This window comes from Atractosteus spatula, chromosome 3 (assembly GCF_055471065.1).
Source record: "Atractosteus spatula isolate fAtrSpa1 chromosome 3, fAtrSpa1.hap1, whole genome shotgun sequence".
In the NCBI taxonomy this organism is placed as follows: Eukaryota; Metazoa; Chordata; class Actinopteri; order Semionotiformes; family Lepisosteidae; genus Atractosteus; species Atractosteus spatula.
This window is the reverse complement of record NC_142708.1, coordinates 2,362,459-2,382,467: the sequence shown is the minus strand read 5'-3', so window position 1 is coordinate 2,382,467 and position 20,009 is coordinate 2,362,459. Positions and strand designations below refer to the sequence as shown.

Genomic DNA, 20,009 nt, shown 5'->3' with positions numbered 1-20,009 from the left:
ATAAAAGAAAGGCGTTATTTTATCAAACAGAGTAAGAGAACCATACAGGCTTTTATAATGATTTATTTAAAGTTTGATTTTAATGATGGAACATTGCAGCATTCAGGAGTATGGTGTTCCCAGTTCATGCAGATGAAATAAAGGATATATGTATATACTGCATATTTTATATGACGTGGATTTAAAAAATAGTAACAAGGTCCTAAGGCAATGCATATACTGTATGTATTCATACTGTACATAGCTAGATGTATAACCAATAATACCATGGTATGCATAGTATTCTACATGGTCAGGTCATAAAGATATCAAACCCAGTGCAGCAGAAATATTTATCAATGTCTTATACCCACTGGTTCCAAATACATCCTGCTTGACAGGTGCTGCTTTAAAGGACTGCTTGGGCCCTTGGTCAGGAGAGGGCAGGGTCATATAGATCTTTAACACCTATCAGAGCGTTGTGAGGTGGCTCATCAAAAAGTGGAAGGAACCCCAATACAGCTTAGATCAGGCTTTCCCTGCTGATTGAGCTGCCACTGTGAGCCCATTGGTAACTTTGAAAGAGATACAGAGATCAGAGGCTGAGATGGGAAGAAATGTCCATGGATTACTGTAAGCATGTGGTAAACAGTTTTGTGGTGAGATAATAAAAATGTGAGTTTTTTTGGTCTGAATGCAAATCTCGTGCAAGCCCAACACGGTGAATTACTCAAGTCTGCACTATCCCTATACTGTCGGGCATGTTGGAGGCAGCAGCATGTTCTAGTTCTGCTTGTGAAGACTGATGGGAACATTAATAGAGCAAAGTCCTGTCATATCTTAGAGAAAGCCTGCTTCAGACCTAAACTGGTAGATAATTTCACCTTTCAACAGGACAACGACCCAAAGCACAAGGCCAAGGGTTGCTAATGTATAAGAGTGAACGTCCTTGAGTGGCCCAGTCAAAGTCCTGACTCCATTACTATTGAAAATCTGTTATTAAAAATATTTAATAAAATGGTGACTTCTCAAATATCACAATTGAAGGCCCAGTGAAACTTTTACTTTATTTGTTTCTATACTGTAATATTGACCCAGCAAATGTCACCCGTTTTTGTCATTTCCAAGCGAGTTTTCATTTACAGTACACTACCTTAAGATATTAAATTCAGTTTATTGGGGGAAATGTGAAATCATAGTGAGCAGTACCTAGAGCAGTACCTCAGAGTGTCAAAGTCCATGTGCTGTATATTGTGAAGTGTTACACTACACACAGAATGAATGTTTTGCTTTTCAAGAAGGAGAGGAAAATTAAGTACAGTCAAATCTTAGAGCAAAACCTGCTTCAATCTTCTCAAGACTAAAACTGGGGCAGAAATGCAACTCTTGGCAGGAGAGTGATCCATAGCTAGACTGGAGTGTCTTAACAGGAAGAAAGTGAATATTCTTCAGTGTCCTTGTGACTCACTCAGAAAATCTGTAGCAAATCTTTAAACTTGCTGCCTCCCAGTGTGCAACGTTGACAGAGACTTATCCAAAACAACTTCAGAGCTGTAATTGCACCACGTACGGGGGAATACCTACTTGTACAATCAACATCTTTTAGTTCTGGCGTTCTCCTTGCGCTCACTGCAGAGGCTGTGTGAACCCAGCAGCCTGCTCTCTGAGCTGGGGGATTGCAAGGAATGGCATTGAGTCAGAGCGGAGTGAACGGACTGCGTGCTTCCAGTGACAGTGATGACCTCTACGTGCTGAATGTTATAAAAGGGCGGCACTGCAGTCCAGGGAAGAGCTGCCAGATACATCCCTGGGCTCAAAGGAATGACCTACACGGACAAGGTAAGAGAACTGAACCTTTGCAGTCTTGAGCAGAGGAGACAATGAGGGGACCTGAAAAAGTATTCAAAAAGCTCAAAGGCAAAATCTGTCCAGCAGATTTCCTCAGAGCGGACAGTGAAACACGAAACAGAGGGCGCGAGAAGAAACTCCGCAGAAGAGCACTTAAAATGTGAACAGGACACACTTTTTACACAAGTGGTTGTTGGAATAATAGTAGTAGCTAGATGGGAACTGATAGATTGACCACTTTCTGTTTGTAACTGTTCCTCATAAAAGCGCTGTCATGAATTGTGACACCTGAACCCTCAACGTGCTATTTGGTAACTTACCAAATATCCAAAACTTGCTGGTGTTTTGTTTTTAATTATTGATTGATTGATTATAGTCTCTTCTTTACCATTACATATCACGCCTCATGCACTGGAATCCAATTTGACTACAATGTTTAAGCATATTTGAAAAGGCCGTCCGGTCTGCCGAGGTTAGGTTTTTAAAACAGCTGGTCTAAAATGTAGTCATCACTGTTGCAATGTGAGTTTGTGATTTCTGGAGATCCCAGTACTCTGCCTCACTCAGCATTTCCACATTTCTGCAAGAGAGCATCAGTGCCTTTAGGCTAACGCCAACAAAAAAAAATCATCTTTAGATTCACATTAGCAGATATATGGACAGGCTGGATTTGCTTTAGATGTCATTAGAGACACAGAAAACCACTGCAGTGAAATATTATCATCTTATTTTCAATGGTGTTGTTCACCAATCATCATCCTCTCCACCAACCAATTTCACAAAACCTGAGGTCCAGAATTCAAATGTTTTTTAAAAATGTTAAGAAATAAACACTGCTGGGGCATTGTGAATATCTGTAAGTATAATAGCTCTGAGCCAGCTCTAGTAAGTTAACTGGTAAAAGGTGGATAATCCTATTTTTAAATCAAACAAAAAGAAAATAGTGTGTGTGGTATTTATCATTCTCTTTATATATATTTTAGTCCTCGTTTATCACTTTCTCTGTTCTGAACATCACCCATCCCACATGGGACTATTTATGATGATGGAATTTGTCTGGAATTGCTGGAAATCACTAAAATATTCTCCAAGTGCAAACAGGCTCAACAAACATTAAACATGCTAATTTTATGCAACAGATCCTGAGAGAGATCAGTTCAATGGACGTTCAACACACGGTACAGGTTTCAAAATAATGCTAAAAAAAAATGTCAGACATGAAAGAAATGTAGCACTTTTACAGACAGGTCTTCAACTGCAAAACACATCTATTCAGGAGAACAACAGACAGATTACATGCCTCATAATATCAATCCCTGCAAACTAAAAAAACTGGCTTCAGAATTGAGAGAGATTTCAGGCAGGTCTTTTCAGGAAAACATACAAAAGTGGTATTCTTGGACAACCTATAATTTCACTTCTCATTGAACCTGGAAAGCAAGATACACTTAGAAGAAAATATCTCAGTTCAGAAGACTCCCAGGAATGCCCCTGACACAACAGAAATGACAAGTTTTGAAATGTCAACACACTCCTTCACACTGCATTTGTCCCAGTTGCTGCAGATTGGTACAAATCAAATATGAAATACAGAGCACCAAGGCAACTTCTGAGAAGAAAATAGACTGCCTTTGGATATTGCCAATCTGCTTTCTGAACAAGCGCATGTTTTCACCCAATCTGAAGATTCTTTTGCAAATGAGCTCTCTGAACAAGAGCTTCACTCACTGCACTTTGACGTCTGTGGAAGCTACAGTATTCAGCAAAAAAAAAAGCAGAAATTGAGCGTACTGGGAAATGAGAATGGGAAGCAATTCTGGAGACTTCCTGCCTTTTACAGAAGGATAACTCTGCATCCACTGGCATTCAAGTTATTTTTCCAAAACTGCTGGAGAGAGGAAAGGCTAAGGATCATGAGGGAATATTCAGATCAGTCAAGCTCATGTGCAGGTTGTTTTTTTAGTTATTATCTGACTAATGGCATCGTCCCTCCTGAAGATGGGCCTCCCTTCTTTGGTTTTCACTTGTGAAGCATAAAACAAAACTCTTTTTTTCTGCAGAGTAGTTGGGGAGATCTGGAGCATGAAGGGTGCTTCTGGTACTAACCATCACGCTGAGACATTTTCGATACTTCAGAGTTTCAGTCATACAGAAAACCCGTTACCCATTAGTCATAATTCCAAGACTACAGTTTGTACACAATATCTGTATTGCCATTTTATCACTGGGAATTGCAGAATTTTAGCAGGTATCCCTGTATTTAGAGCTTTTCAATCAGGAACCCATAATGAAGAAAGCTGCAGCATGGGCAGTCCGGATCAAGCTTTTTTGCACACTGGCCGGATCAAGGCAGCTTTGCTAAGGGAACCGGAGCCAAAGTACAGTTAATTACAAGAGGATTAGATGCTGAAAATAAGTTATTTACAGAGACGCGCACGCTGGAAGAGAACTTTTACGAGCCAGGGTTTAGATTCTCGGGTTTTATTGAGAAGCAGCTCAAGACCGGTTGCAGGCTATGACACGTCAGATTAAATGCTGATCACAGGGCGGGTGAGATGGGGCAAATGGACTCCTCCTCACAAACCTTCTCAAGATCGTCTGCCCATCCATTTTCTAACCCGAGTCCGATGAGTCGCCAGGTCTGATGTGACGACTGATCTGGTCTTACACCCAGCGGAACTGTGTCTGTGACTGTCAGTAACTCTTCCACCCTGGGGGCAGGGTTATTTTACACAAATCCAGGATGCGGGGGTATGAAGTGTGCGGTGTGAAGCACCACTCCAGTTCAGACAGCTCTTTCACACAATGTTAACAATTAGAAGGGTGCTACTACTGCACAACAGATGTCTGTCACATACCAGGAAATGTTAATTATCCGTCACAATCTGCACTTTTACCTAAACTGTGCTAATGGCAATACGAAAATCCTGAAGATTACACACCAGCCACGAAATTACTTTTTGTGGAGAAATCACAGATTTGTGCCTTTACTTTATTAGCTGATAAGCTTTGACACATTCCCTCCTTTGATCCCCTTTAAAATAAAAAAAAACAACACAAGGACAGGGACAGTGAGAGCAGGCTGTTTAGATTCTAGGATCTTGTCTTGTTGGGACAGGCCCTTTGATCCCAGAATCCACCAAACTTTTGTATTAAAGAATGCCAGTGGATGGTATTTCACAACATGGAGTTAGTCGCCTTCAAATGCTCGTAACCTTTTTTGTATTTTCAGTTTTAATGACACCAGAAGTGTTTCTAGAGACCTTTTTTTTCTGGCTTTTGTTTGAATCTGAGCAGTCAATTAAACAATTAACCTTATTCTATTCTTAGTTGTATACAGTATGTTTCATGAGGTCTATTACAGTAGATAACTGGAAACAGTCAGATGACAGGTACAGTACACCCATAAATCACCTTGGAGCCTGATTAGAAAAAATATAGTTATGCAATTAAATAATTAGACCCACCATGTAACCATGAGCTTGGAGGAACAAAACCCAGATCACTCTGGGCCCTCCAGGACCTGAGTCTATAACCCCTGCACACACCCTTTGCAATCTCCACTTCTGTACCACTGCTTAAGTCCTGGTTTCCTATCTGAGATCAAAGCACTTTTTAGACTGTGCTTGTCAGTATCTTTCAACCTAGATCAGATCCCCATAGTCTTTTCCATTCAACACTAAAGCATTTCAATACTCCCAATGTACAGCAACATCAGGGGGTGTTACTGGGTTAGAGATCAAAAGAGGATTGCCAGCACTGCAGGTGAGCTTGTTAGACCCAGAGCCGACCTTGCAACGAGGCAGAGCTCAGCTGCTGTGCGCACCGCTGGAGCTGCACCAGAAGTCAGAACCATTCCACATCACGCCTGACACATATCTGACTTGCTTGTCTTCCTATTCTGTTCCAGAGCGTCAGTGTATTTTAAAATGACAAACACAGGAGAACAGGAACTACCCCATCTGGCTCCAGGTGTGACAGCCAAAGGAAGGTTTTCTGCAAAATGTGAGAAAAACTGTCTGATCAGCCAGAATGCAATCTACACATTACTACAAAAGATCTGACGCACGATGGACTGGCGTCCTGTCCAGGGTGTATCCTGCCTTGAGCCAGTTGCTTGCTGGGATAGACTCCTGATCCCCCGTGACCTTCAGTTGGATGAGTTAGAAAGTGGATGAATGATTGGATTTGACTCAGGCCTTGAGAACTCTTTCCAAAGATGGAGGTTAGTGAATGAAAAACAACATGTAATCCATACACAACGGACAGCAAGTGCAGTTTTACATTGGATACTGGATGTTTATTTCAAGCAAATTCTGTAGTCAGACAATTCCAAACCTGAACTCTGTCTCCAAGGAAGCAACACTGTATGGAGAGGAAGTGAGAAAACAAACTGAAAAAAAAACTCTTTAAGAACAAGTTCCTCTGGCTGTGAGATGGTATGGGTTTGTTTTTATTCCGTGGGGACTGGAGACTCTTATACTATAGAAGGATCAATGACAGTTACAAAATGTAAAGACAGTTTCCTCTCTCACAGGTTTACTCACTGCTAGAAGGGTTACTGGAGGGAAATTTAATTCCAGCAGGATTATGATACTAAGTGTCCTGCACAGTCTACGAATCAGCTTCTATAAAAAAAAAAGGTTTACACTCATGGATAGACCATCTCAGTTCTTAGACCTCAACCAAATGTTCAGTTGAGATTGGAAGGTTACTCTGGCAAAGAGGAAACCAAAAACAACGCAGAACCCAAAGCCGTGTTTGTCGGACAGTGGGAAATTATCTCCAGAAATATACCTGGACCTGGTTTCACAACAACCAGTGGAAAGAAAACTTTAGCAAAGGTGTCATATTCTTTTCTTAAATAACAAAGTAATATTCATATAAGGTAAAGGAACAAGTAATAGGTTTATTCCATGCTGAAAAGGGAAGAGAGAAAAACACAACATTTCGGCTGTGAAGCTTCAGGTGTGAACTACAGTACAAACCTGAAGAAAGTTCACAGCCGAATGTTGTTTCTCTCTCTTCTCTTTTCAGCATGGAATGAACCTACTGTATTACCTGTTGCTTTGCAGACTGCGCATGCTGATGCAGCTCCCCACCTGAACTACTTCATATAAGGTAACACTGTTTCATTGCAAAGCTGAACCTGTGCTTTCATTTATATAATTCAACAGCACAGTTTGGATTTCTAAAACTATTTTTTTTCTTTGACTATGATACGTAAATAATAATTAAAACAGTGTAAAGAGAATACTGTTAGTTTTTCCAAAAGCTTTCCTTATTTACTGCAGGCTACGCTCAGTAATACAGTATGTAACTACATGTTCAAAACATGCAGTATTAAAGAGACAAAACCAGGAAATGTCATCAGTTTATTAACAACTATACTTTAAAGCTGTAGATGCGTACACAGCAGAATATGAGAACACAGAAAATAGTTTTTTAAGGATACATCATGGTAACCTTCAGTGTTTTGCCCCAGTTTGAACAGCTAACTTTCACAGTGACTTAACTCTCAAAGCCTTTTCTTTATGTAACTCTGGATTTCTAACTACCTTCATACAGACATCAGAAACTATAGGAATTTACATTCATTCCAGTGATTTTCAAAGCTTCCTACTGTAGAGCAAATTTTACACCCAATTCTCTGAAAGTAATTGTCAGATTTTATAGGTGCACATCTGTCAACTTTAAGTCAGGAAAAATATTTTTCCCTTAAACATAGCTAGGCTATTTTATCTTTATTTGAAGAAAGAAAAAAATAGAGAAAGTCTTACTTGTGAGCAAAAAGTCCTGAAAGTATGCTGAACATGTACCTAGTTACTATCCTCTTCAAACATAAAGCTGCAGATTTCGAAGGCAGGATTTGAAGTGTTGGAAAAATTATAATTGACTAAAAAAGCAAATAAAAACATTCAAATAAATTCTTGTTTCTATTTTGCTGTTGATAGTTACATTGCACCTACTGCATGTTTAAAATCAATTAATCAACACAATTTACATCTTTTCTAGCAAAGCTTCTTGAAACATAAACGCATGTGGTAATTTTTCAAATGTGGTTCACAGAAGCCTTTTAAAATGCCTGTTTAACTTCTTCCTACTGAGAATCCCTTGCCAAGTGTAGGCATTTTTTTTTCTCTTCTGAATTCTTGTATATCAAAATAAATATTTCACGGCGTTACTAAAGCTTGTATAGGAATATTCATTTATATTCAAATATTAAGTGCATTTTTAATTTACAATGTTTGCCGTCGTCTGGCAGGGAAACTCTTTGACTTCCAGGAGCAGCAGAGAAGCTCTATGATCCCGGGCTCTTGCTGAAATATGCTTTTTGTAAGTGATCCACCAGGGCCTGTTCTTCATCTTCGACTGCAGCAGCATCCTGCATTTCCCACCTGAAATGAAAAGGCAGAAATATGATAGCCCGCTCCCTTTATCTCCCGCTATGATTAAAATTCACAGCATTCTTCTAAAAAACACTTGTTTCCGAATCTGCAAGGAGCTCCAGAGGCAGGAGACAAGGCCAATGTCTTCACAGCTCTTGTGCTGCTCTCAGGAACAGGCTGTGTGTGTACCGGAGCTGTGCTCCAGCTTATCGGCTCTGCACCCAGGTTTCAGAACTCCCTGCCAAATACTCAGAGAAATCCCGAGCCCCCGGAGCTGCGGGAAGCTTGTTTAAAGACCGACCGTTTCAATTTGTTCTTTTCTGGATCCACATGTTCAAGTACGCTATTACAGTCGAAAGACTGTCAAACAGCTTGTCTTGGTTTGTGGAGGTTTTAAATTTGGGAAAGAGCCCTGTGACACCTGTCGGGAAAGGCTCTATGTCAAGGAAATGCCACTGTTGACGTCCACGTCGGACGTTCTCGTTCCTGTCGCTCCTTTACAGCCGGACTAAAAAATTGGCATTTGCGCATTTGCCACAGGAGAAAAGACCATTCCGATTGTCCAGTGAGCCCTTCTAGGATTTTATGAGAAGCCACAGCTTGAATAGTGGGAGGATGTAAAAAAACCAAAGCAGAATGACAGGTGGCTAAGATGTACGGCAGTTTCCGCTGCTGTCCAGTGCTTCTCCCTCGCGAAGGAGCAGAAAAAAAATCTTGCAATGCACTTTTGGCGAGAGAGTTACTGGACGTCAATACAGTATGTCGTTTTTGTTGCAGCATTTTTAGTTGTTTTTTTTTTAAAGCAGCTTTTGTCCTGCTGGTGCATTCTTAATGACCTAGGTCATTACTGGTCTATGAAAATATCTGCAATCACATTTGCTTCGCTTTCCCAGGGGGCAATTTTCAAAATAACTTTCTCTTTCATCACGTTCCAGTCGAACCCTCCCTCGCGGGCTGCAGTGCTTTCGGGAAGTGTCACCGCAAAGCCGACAGAAGAAGTGGCCCGGGCGCAAGAGGAGCCTGTTGCCGGCCCCACTGTGTGAACAAAGGTGCATAGTGATTGTAAAGTTATACTGTAGTTTATTTGCGTTTTCTCATAGTATAGTTTAGTAGGCCTTTACCAAGCCTTCCTGTTGGTTGGCTATATTTTCAACGGCCTACTATTACACTATACTAAGACACTATGTCATTGACAATAGCCAGGCTTTCTAAGACCCGCTAAGGCCTTCAGAATTGTTCCAGTTACAGCACTGGCAGGATGGGAGACCAGACCCAAGAGGTGAAAGGCCTCCTGTATTCCTACAGCTCATTGTGTTGCTATGTGGGGGATTTTATGTATAAGGCACAGCTTTAAAATTAATTCAATATTTTGCATAGCATTACACAAACTACTGTAGCTCTTCTTATGTCAGGTGGAGTGTCTTGGGAGAGCTTGTATTTAAAGCTGCAAGAGAAGAAATAACTGTATCTCGAGTTTACACAGTTTATCGCTTAAATGCTGGGAACAGAACTGCCATACCTCAAGGCACTGCATCTCAAAGAGCTAGATTTACCAGAACTGATATGATGTTTCATCAGATCGCCTCGTGTCTTTAAAGGCACAATCACACAATGTACCTTCAAAAAGAAAAAAAAAAACAAGGTTTCCTCACTTCGGAAAAAAATCATCTTCTCGCACAGAGATCGTCAGCTCTTACGCATCGCATTATGAATACAAAGAAGCTATTTCCACTGTGTGTTCTCCGCCAGCATTTCCACTGCAGTCATTATGGATCCTGGCACAAGAGACATCAGAATGGAACTTTTTAACTCCCCCCACTGTTACAAGAGTAATTCTCCATCTCTAAGGAGCGCAAGTGATTAGGTAAATAGATATATGGAATGTATGGATGTATGTCTTTCCACACAAGTCTTTGTTTAGGGAAAGTAAGGCTTTTTTCCAAAATCCTAGTGGGACGGGACTTTACTGGACAGAAAATTTGACAAAACATTCCACGTTCAAGTGGAAAGCTGGTTTTCTTGTGTGAAATGTGTTAAAAAAGAGAAAAAAACCTCTTACTCTTGCACAGCACGTTTACCAATACCCTTCGTTTACACACCTGATTCCCAGGCGCCAGGACTGTTTTAGAGCGAAAGAAAGGCCAGTCATTCGTCTGTCTTTATCATCTAGTCATTATTTAAAACAAATAAAGAAACACACACAAAAAAAACAGCCATAATATTTACAAATGTCACAATCCATGTGAAAGGGGGGAAAAACAGTAAAGGTTTTTTTCAATGTTTAATTTGCAAATAGGATTAAGCAGAATGACATTTAGCTGAAGGTTACTTGCAGCAGACAAATGCATTGTCTTGGTTGATATTGATATTCAGAAAGCAGCCCACTTGTCAGGAGGACAAACAGAGTTGATAAATGAGAAGGCTATACACAGGAAGGTGTTAAGTGTAAATTTGAAAAAAGAAACAGCCCGAGGATGATGGGAAACTATTACAGTGAACACGAGAGCTGTGGTGCTGTTTATCACATTCCTTCTGCACATCAAAACGTCAAATTAAGTTGCAACGGAGGTACTGCCTGTGTTTGCTTTAGATACAAAAGAGCAGATTATAGCCTAATTCTGTCTGACTTTTTCTGACTTGCTGCTGTGTGGAGAGGGCCGATGTCTGTATTTTCTGCTACCTGGGAAACTTCTGCCTCACACCCTTCCAGCTCTGCACAGACACCTCACAGGCCACAGCACTGCTGAAAGGACCCACACTCCAAATTAAAACGCCAAGAATCAACAGGAGAGATACAAACAGTAACTGCCACAAGGTTCAGTACTCCAGAGGGCACTAAACGAGTGGAAGAGTCACAAAGCCACGCGCGGCGCGAGCAGCAGATCTTTTTGGGCGGGGGGGCAGGTGGTTCCTCTTTACAGTTCTGAACTGGAGAAATGAGAGATACAGTCAAGGTATTTGAAAACTGCATATTTTCTTACAGATTTTCACTGAGACCTGTTGTGCACTGTACATACTGGACACTGCATATAAAAGTAAAGTATATAAATATATAATTAAACTCTTTCTTAACATTTAGCCACACATGGCACTATAGTACCGATCCCGGCTGTCGAAGCATGAATTCAGACGTCTGAAAGTAACATCAGTGAATTTTCCAGAATTGCTGTGGAGAAATGAAAGGAAGGTCTACCACTAACATCTTATTTTTGATTAAAAAAACCAGAAGCAGCACAAACAACACAGCTCTTCGTTACAATTTCTTGCTAGACTGGAATTTTCTGGGAGTTTCATACCATACAGTTTAGTTCTGTCTTCCTGCGGCTCAGAAAAGAGCGTGTTTAATCCACTTAACCCTCTTCCCTACCCCAAGTTTATGTTAATAAGCGATATATGTATTAAAGAGTAAATCTTGCCAATTGCATCTACAAAATGTGAAACCTGTAGGGACTAATTGGATTAACTCTTTAGTGTGGAACAGTATTAATTTGTGTAATAAAGACAGAGACAAAATCAGCTGGGCTGGATAAACACAGGTTCGATTTGACAGAATCAGGTTCCCAGTGTCACTGTTCAATATTCTGTTTTTTTGGGTTGTATTTTTTGTTATGCAAATATTGCGGTTCACAGGAAATTCTAAAATACTTTTGTTTATCTGCCTGTAATGATTAGTTTTTATTTGGAAATATTTTAGAAATTCAAGAATACCAAATGTGGTGCCTCTCCATTATCTCCTAGCCTCATGGACTCCAGTCCATCTGCAGCGCGTCCATCTGGAAACAGACTCGCCCAGGAGCTGAGGCCCAGGCTCAACATGGTGAGGTGCAGCCCGGGGCAGCGAAGGAGGAACATGCCAGGCCATTACAGCGGCCGTCAGCTCTGGAGGGGTTCGCCTCTCCAGCAGGCCTGCGTTCTGTCAGCACAAGCAGGGGCAGGTAACCATGTTTGTTTAAAAGGGTGCTCTGTCAAACAAGTCTATAGCAGTGGGCGATACAGCTCAAGGCCTGTCCCACAGTGCTAATCAGAGACCTTCTCCTTGCTTAACAGTTCAAGGATTCAGCTAAATGAAACCTAAATATTTAGAGGTTGAAACCTTTCTTTGGGTCAAGGTGTTGCACTCGCATCACATGAAGGCAAGCGCGCTCGATACAGGGTTAATTCACAGAGCTCTACTTGCGTGAGATAAATATTATTCTGGGTTTGCCAAGGACTTGGCAACACTTCTCAGCCATTTTTTTTCTCTCGCAGCGCTTGATACTTGTCTTATGCCATTGTAACTGCAATAGCAAATGCTTGTCTATCGCCACACAATGCAGAGTTTTTTAAAAAAAGAAACGAGACACATATCTGCTACTTTTTCCATATAAAATTCAGGAATATCAGGTCTTTCCCTCTTTTCTGAGCACTAACATTAATAGCAGATAGTTTTTTAACATGGAGAAGAAGTATTATTATGCAGACGTTAAAAATCCAGTTAGCAACAGAAGGTCTGAAAGTAGCACATCAGTGAATTTTCCAGGACTGCTGTCCAAAAATGAAAGGAAGGTGTAGACCACTAACAATTTTAATTTTTGAGAAAAAAACCCTAGAATCATCACAAACAGCACAGCCCTTCATTGCGATTTCCCAGTGTAATGAACCCGACACCCAGCTGTAAGGTTGGGTGGCTCTTGCAACAGGGTCTCGAGACCCAGCGAGGAAGAAGAAGTTCGCAGCTACGCTAAAGTGCTTCCGTTTACACCTCCCGTCCGGGGTCCGAGATCCGCCCCTGCGCCGGGAGCTGGACCGAGCCCGGATCACAGGTCCGTCAGCGCCGCGAGCGCCCCCGGCTGCTCCGCGCTGGCAGGGCCACTCGTGTGCCCGTTACCACTGCCTGCATCCTGCACCGACACGGGCCGGCAGCCGAGACGCCCAGCGCAACCGGAAAGAGACGGGACCACAGCCGCTCGGCAGGACGCCGTCTCTGCGGTACGAGCAAGAACTCCGTCCTGAAGAGAGCTTTCTCATGGGCAAAAACAGGGATGTACGCTCGCAGCCTGTTCTGCTACGCAGAACCTCTGTGGGAGTTCTTATATACCAGAGCAGCCTTCTGAGTTACCATGGATGTCATGTTGCAGAAGAGGAAACATGAACACAGGACAGGGACAAACGAGAGGAGACCAATCGGCCCATCTAGCCTGTTTGGGAGATAGCAGTTAATTGGTTAATAGCAGGACATACACAGGATAGGAATATGTTCAGAACTAACTCAGAATGTGCCGGCATCCGAAAAGTCACAAAATCTTTTTTTCACACATTCCACACGGCAGGTGTCTGCCTCTTTAATTTCAGCAAGCGCAGTTTACAGGAGCTCCACCTGTAAGCCGTCACTATTGTCAGAGATGAATAAGCCCCCCATGACTGATGTAAATGTAAATCAGTTCAAAGAAGAGAGAGACAGAGTTAACTCCTGGAGGTAAAGAAGTATTTTACAGATTAAAGGCTGCTAATCTCTCTAGTCTTGACCAAAAAATACGGCAAAAGGCCTCGACTCATGTTTTCACAATCCTCAAAGGTACTGACTAAGTCAACTCAGTTGTCTTCTTCAAGAGCAACAGTGAAACACGCACCCGAGGACAAGACTGAAAACTAACAGGAAGTGCCTTTCAGACACAGAACAGGAGGCATTTGTTTACACAGTGGGCTGTCAGAGTCTGGAACAAGCTGTTCTGCCACATTACTGAAGCTGCTACTCTGGTTTCCCTCAAGAAATGGCTGGATAAGATCCTTGGATAAATCACCTGCTACCAACCACACAAGCTCGACAGTCCTCCTCATTTGTAGCCTTTTGGATATTTTTATGTTACAAAAAGACAGCTACGGTGCTGTACAAACAAGTCTTGCCTCTTAAAAGGACTTTTTAGTGGGGCTTCTGGTTTAATACAGACTACGCCTGTCTTTCGAACCTGGCCACAGGTCTGCCAAATACGAACCATGGCATCACGAGCTCGGAGATGAGTTAAGTGATCAGGATGCTGTTTCAAGACTGCTGGTACTCTATGAGTAGCTTCTCAAACACAGTCTTCTGGTGACTCATCTAAAAACTGTGTACACTATCATATGAATTCAGATTAAGGCCTGTGGAAACACCAGCAGTGTTACACAAGATGGAAATACTGTACGGTTTCACTGTGCTTTCAGACGCAGCCCCACCCCTGCCCACTGCAGACCCAGCCCAACCCCCCCACCCAGCCTGATGTAGCTCCACCCAGCTCCACCCCTGCCCACTGCAGCCCCAGCCCAACCCCCCCCACCCAGCCTGATGTAGCTCCACCCAGCTCCCCCCCTGCCCACTGCAGCCCCAGCCCAACCCCGCCCCCAGTCTGATCTAGCTCCACCCAGCTCCCCCCCTGCCCACTGCAGCCCCAGCCCAACCCCGGCCCCAGCCTGATGTAGCTCCACCCAGCTCCGCCCCTGCCCACTGCAGCTGCAGCCCCAGCCTGATGTAGTTCCACCCAGCTCTGCCCCTGCCCACCGCTCTCTCACAACACTGTAAACAGCGCAGGTCAGGAGGCCACAGGCCCCGCCAGCCACCAAGAGCTCCGCTGAGAGTCTATGGGTACTCAATGGGTACTCAGCAAGGAAGAACTTTCCTGAGGTTTTTAACACTGGAAAATAAGCTAGAAAACAAAAAAACTAAAAGGCATACATAAGCCGGCAGAGCGGTGGCTCTGTGGCTAAGGATTTGCGTCTGTGACTGGAAGGTTGCCGGTTCAAATCCCGTGGCCGGCAGAGGAATCCTACTCCATTGGGCCCCTTAGCAAGGCCCTTCACCCCAACTGCTCCAGGGGCACTGTACGATGGCTGACCCTGCGCTCTGACCCCAAGCTTCTCTCCCTGTCTGTGTGTCTGTGTCTCATGGAGAAAAGCTGAGGTATGCAAAAAGACAAATTCCTAATGCAAGAAATTGTATAGGGAAAATAAAGAAACATTATCATTATTAAAAAGACAAATTCCTAATACAAGAAATTGTGATCGTATCTTATCTGGACTACAGAACTGTGCACCTCTCATATTATTCATCATGTCCACATTCACCTTGGAAGTGCAGTAGGATGAGTTTTGCAAGTTTGTGTGTTTTTGTTTTGTTCTTACCACATGGGCCCTCTCATCCCGAGACCTTGTTGAATTGTACAAAGCACTCACACTGTGTAAATAAAAAGATATAAAAGTATTTGACTTAATTAACAAGGACTGATAGTGAGAACAGACAACAAATACATCTCTTGCTTGAAGCAACTCATTCCCTATTGAACACAGCACCAAAATAAGCATGTGATCATTCCACCCAGATAAGCCTGAAACCTGATGAAGATCTGAGTCAAAATAGAGCACATTATTTATTCAGTGAAATCTTTTTTTGTTATGCATATTTTAAATATAATCTGCATACACTCATACACCCACACACACACCGACACATAAAAGTCAATTTTAAAACACACCCCTGCTCGAACATCCCACAGATAACCTTCCAGTATGTGAAATTTATAGCTTAACAAAGGGCAAAAGATGTGCACTTGTCTGAGTGGATGTTGAAAAACAAACAGGATTTTTTCTTTGTAATATAAATAGGGTTATCTGAGGTCAATGGCTGATTACCATACTTCCTGTTAGCAGGTGAGATCTCTGGATACTAAACCAGCACTATGAACTACCATATAAGAGCAGTTGACTTTTAGCGACTCTGCACTTTTCGCAAGATCCTTAAACAGCAGTTTAACAGGCAACACAAGGTTAATAAAACTGGACAGCACATACGGATAGCCACCCTGGTTAAGAATCTGTGAACACTGGGGATGTCCCTTCTGCATGCTGAAGACACAGCGTCTTCTGGAATTTGCTCCAGCCACGTTCTTATCCACAGGCTAACTGATTTCAGTTTTATGTCTGGGGCGTATTTGTAAACGTGCTTCCAGCCCTTCCAAAGTCAGATGTGGTTTATACTGTAGTTGGTATCAACCCTGTTATCAATATTTGTGAGTTTCAGAATTGTCTTCATTGAGGTATACTGCTTGAAACCTGGGCCTCTGCAGTAGGACAGAACCACTTATTATGGGCAAGTCAGATTCAATGCCTCTCCCAGCGTCTCCTTAACACGTGTCTCTCATACAATACCACTCTTACTATGGGTGTGTCTAATACAGTGCTACTTCCTTCATGGGTGTGTCTAACATAGTGTTACTCCCACTATGGGTGTGACCAACACTGTGCCACTCCTATTGTGGGTGTGGCTAATACAGGTCATTTCTGCCTGCATCTTTTCATCATAAATGTGTCAAACAGTAAGAGTAGCTTAGCTGAGGAGTGGCAGTGTACACTTCTGTATACAGAGGCTGTTGGAAACAATATGGTAGAAGTCAGGTGTTTCTGATACTAGTCAGGACTGACCAAAGAAAAAAGTGTAACAAAAGCCTGAATGGTCAAGCAGATCAATGAAGTCATTACTGCCTAAAAAAGGAATCCAAAAAAACGTAAACACACAACCGGACAGGAGGACCCCAGGGAGACCAGCCCCTCTGATGATAGAGATGCAGCTCAGATGAACCTGATCCCCAGACCGCATTGTTACCACTTCAAACAGCTCATTTTCCAGCATGCTAATGAAAGTTTTCAGAGTTAAAGAGATAAATAAGTTCTCGCTGTTTCCTCATTTTAAAAATGAAAAAGCCATCTAATTAAAGCTCTATGTGTTTTCAGAAACTTTGCATAATTTATTGTTATGCTCACCCAATCTAAAGATCTTATCTGAAAGCTGTAATTTTTTTCTTATAATGAAATTATAATGCGCTCTAACCATATCAGTCGACAGGAGCATGAAACAATTAAACACAGGACAAATCTTTTCATTTGTAATTCACCTATTGGTGATTTAATAGCAGTAGCAGCATATGTCAAACTGCAAAAATGCAAAAGAAGACTGAGCCACAATACTGGTGCAGTTTGCCCAGACTTTATGTAACATATTTGTGTTTGCTTTGTGAGTCTTTTATAACATACCTATTGTAAAGAACACCCTTCCAGTTTAGGGGATGTTTAGAGATGCCTTCATGAGTCTGAAGTTGAATTTTAGTTCGCACTCGTCCAGTCTAAAGACCATGCGAAAGGAGAAAAAGTCACGAGACAATTCCATCTCACTCTTGTGTTGGAATTGGACAAGACCTAATTGACACTGATACCCATAACTACTAAGGTCTGGACAGGTGGGGTAACCCTTTGCTCAAAACCGTTATCGAGCTCACAGAAACTAGTGATGAGATCAGCCACACCGATCTGTGGGACTGCTGTCCTTCATTGCCACCCAGGGTGACCATCGCAGCTCAGCAGGGTGCTGGACTGCAGGTTACTCCTTGGCCGCCATGACAAGCCCTGGTTCACCTCCCATTCACCGGCTGCCCCGCGCCCTATAAAGCATTGCAGCCTCTAGGCAAACAGGATCCGACACAACCATTTAAATGCTCAGCTTCTTTCACACCTCAAACCCTTGTCTTTGTGCGAAATTCCTTTGTTTCAAAAGCAAGATGTGACTTGGAAAATTATTCTGAACTGAATACAACCCTGGAAAGGAAAACAAACAAGGGGAGCGGTCTGGTACACTAGCCACTAGCACCATCAGGTGTCCTTTAAATGAGAGCTTCCAGCTCTGGGTTGCATTTTGGTCCTTCAGCTGCTGCGGTGTTAGAGACTTCCGCTTAATAGTTTTGAAATTGCACGAGTAGGTTGAACCGCCCACGAACTGGAAAACCAGCAAAAAGTCCCATTTGAGCCACTTATTTTTTAATTAAGGAGTCAATTAAGAGAAAACAAGAAAAACACAAAACAAAGGGGCAGAGCAGACGCCCGGATGAAAGGCAAACGCCACAAAGTCGCAGCACAGCTCCCCGAGACTGCAGGAGAGGGGAGTCACGAGAGTCCGGCAGACGCCCCAGGTCTCCTAATGAGCCCAGCACATCTCAAAGTGCTGAAGCGGAGAGCGAGCACAGGTGCACTGCGCACAGGACACCCACACTTTTCCTTCTGGGACAAAGCTCTGCATGGCAGAGACGGGCGCGCGCTTCCTGGACGGAGCGAAAACAGCCCCTTCTGCCCGCTCGACCCCTCCGGCGGGCGGGGTTCAGGCCCTGTCAGCTCGCAGACCCTTCAAACCGCGTCAACGCCGGGAGCAGCCACCGTCCATTAGGAACAGCTGGAGCGGAAGAGAAGAGGACAGACAAGCAAGAAGACCCTCATCCCATCCATCCCATTCTCATTTCCCTCCCAGCGGCTGTGTCCACTCGTTTCACAGCTCTCTACACTACTGCATGCCGTTCTGTGAGGATACACGACGCAGCCTCGAGTTCCTGGAAATGACGAGCGGACGGCGGGGACGGCACCCCTCGGCCCAGTGTCACGCAGACGTTACAGGAAAAGGCTTCGTTCAAACCGTATTTGCTCTATTCGAAAGACAGCGACAATGAAACTGGAAAACAACAAAAAAACATCTCTGGCAGAGTGGCCTGAGGACGGGTGTATCTGGCATTGCTGCAGCTGCTTGCGCTTTAGAATCTAGAGATTAGATCCCTTTATTGGCCTATACAATTCCTTGTATGAGGAATTTGTCTTTTCACAGACCCCAGCTTGCTCTCCATGAGACACACAGACAGGGAGAGAAGCTGGGGGTCAGAGCGCAGGGTCAGCCATTGTACAGCACCCCTGGAGCAGCTGGGGTTAAGGGCCTTGCTCAGGGGCCCAACGGAGTAGGACTCCTCTGCTGGCCGCGGGATATGAACCGGCAACCTTCCAGCCACAGGCGCAGATCCTGAGCCACAGAGCCACTGCTCCGAATCTGGCTCTCCCGCGCCTCTCGAACCGTGGGCTTTGCTCCTCTGTGCTGTGGCAGAGGTCTGAGAGAGCCCATGCCCAGCGCCGGGAGCCGTGTGCGCCAGTGTCCCTCCTGCTTGTGTGGCCTGCCCCCACAAGGGGAACACAGGAAGAGGATGGGCACTCCACATGTGGATGGAAAATGAATTTGGACATGCTGGATGTATAGAATAATTGAAGATTTGGAAATGTTTATTTAACAATATACTCTTGAGCGCTCAAGGGGTTACTTTAGTTTGGGCTTGGCTTTTCCGTTCACAGCATTGGATACACAGTCATGTAAAGCACTAATTCGATTTGGTTCTGTCTGAATGGAGGAGATGAAATGCTACCCCAGGGTACAGATTAGTCAAAGGAATTAAGGGCTCCTTTAAGTTTTTTTTCAAAAACTGCATTATTCCAAAAAAAAAAACATGACTTCTGTAAAGAATCACAATCTAATACCAATTTTCAGATGTAACAATCTCTCCATTCCTCTTCTTGCTTTTGGGGAGCTGGGGCCAGGCACCAGGTTTTTACTGTAAACTCCAAGGTCAGCGGAGTGAAATAAGAGCACTAGAACAGGTGACCAAATGAGCTCATCCAGCTCACAGCATGTGCATGAACCAGCTCTTTCCTGAAAGACACCAGGGCATCGGACAGTGTTATCTGACACACAAAGAGCGAGTTTTTAGACCACACCAGGTTCAGCCTGAAATCTGCATTGGGCATAAGAAGCTTCCAATTACTGTACTTCTTCAAACCACTCCATGTGACACAAGTCCCTTATGCGACAGGTATGTTGTCACAGACGCCCTGATTTACACTCCTACAGTATATCTGCCCGGAGCAGACACCGCAAATAAACAGCCTTTGTGCAGCTGCAGAATTAAAGGAAAGGTAGGGAACCTCCTG

At 43.3% G+C, this 20,009-nt stretch overlaps 1 protein-coding gene across 3 annotated transcripts in view; it reads right to left on the bottom strand.

Moving 5' to 3' along the window:
- Positions 1-7,188: 7,188 nt before the first annotated feature.
- The window catches only part of kiaa0825 (KIAA0825 ortholog), a 147,221-nt gene continuing 134,400 nt past the window's right edge, over positions 7,189-20,009 (bottom strand). For all 3 annotated transcript variants that reach the window (XM_088910246.1, XM_088910247.1, XM_088910248.1), the window contains exon 21: positions 7,189-8,225. In XM_088910246.1, the coding sequence (XP_088766372.1) occupies positions 8,129-8,225 (97 nt within the window). In that variant the 3' untranslated portion in view covers positions 7,189-8,128. The remainder of the gene's footprint in view (positions 8,226-20,009) is intronic.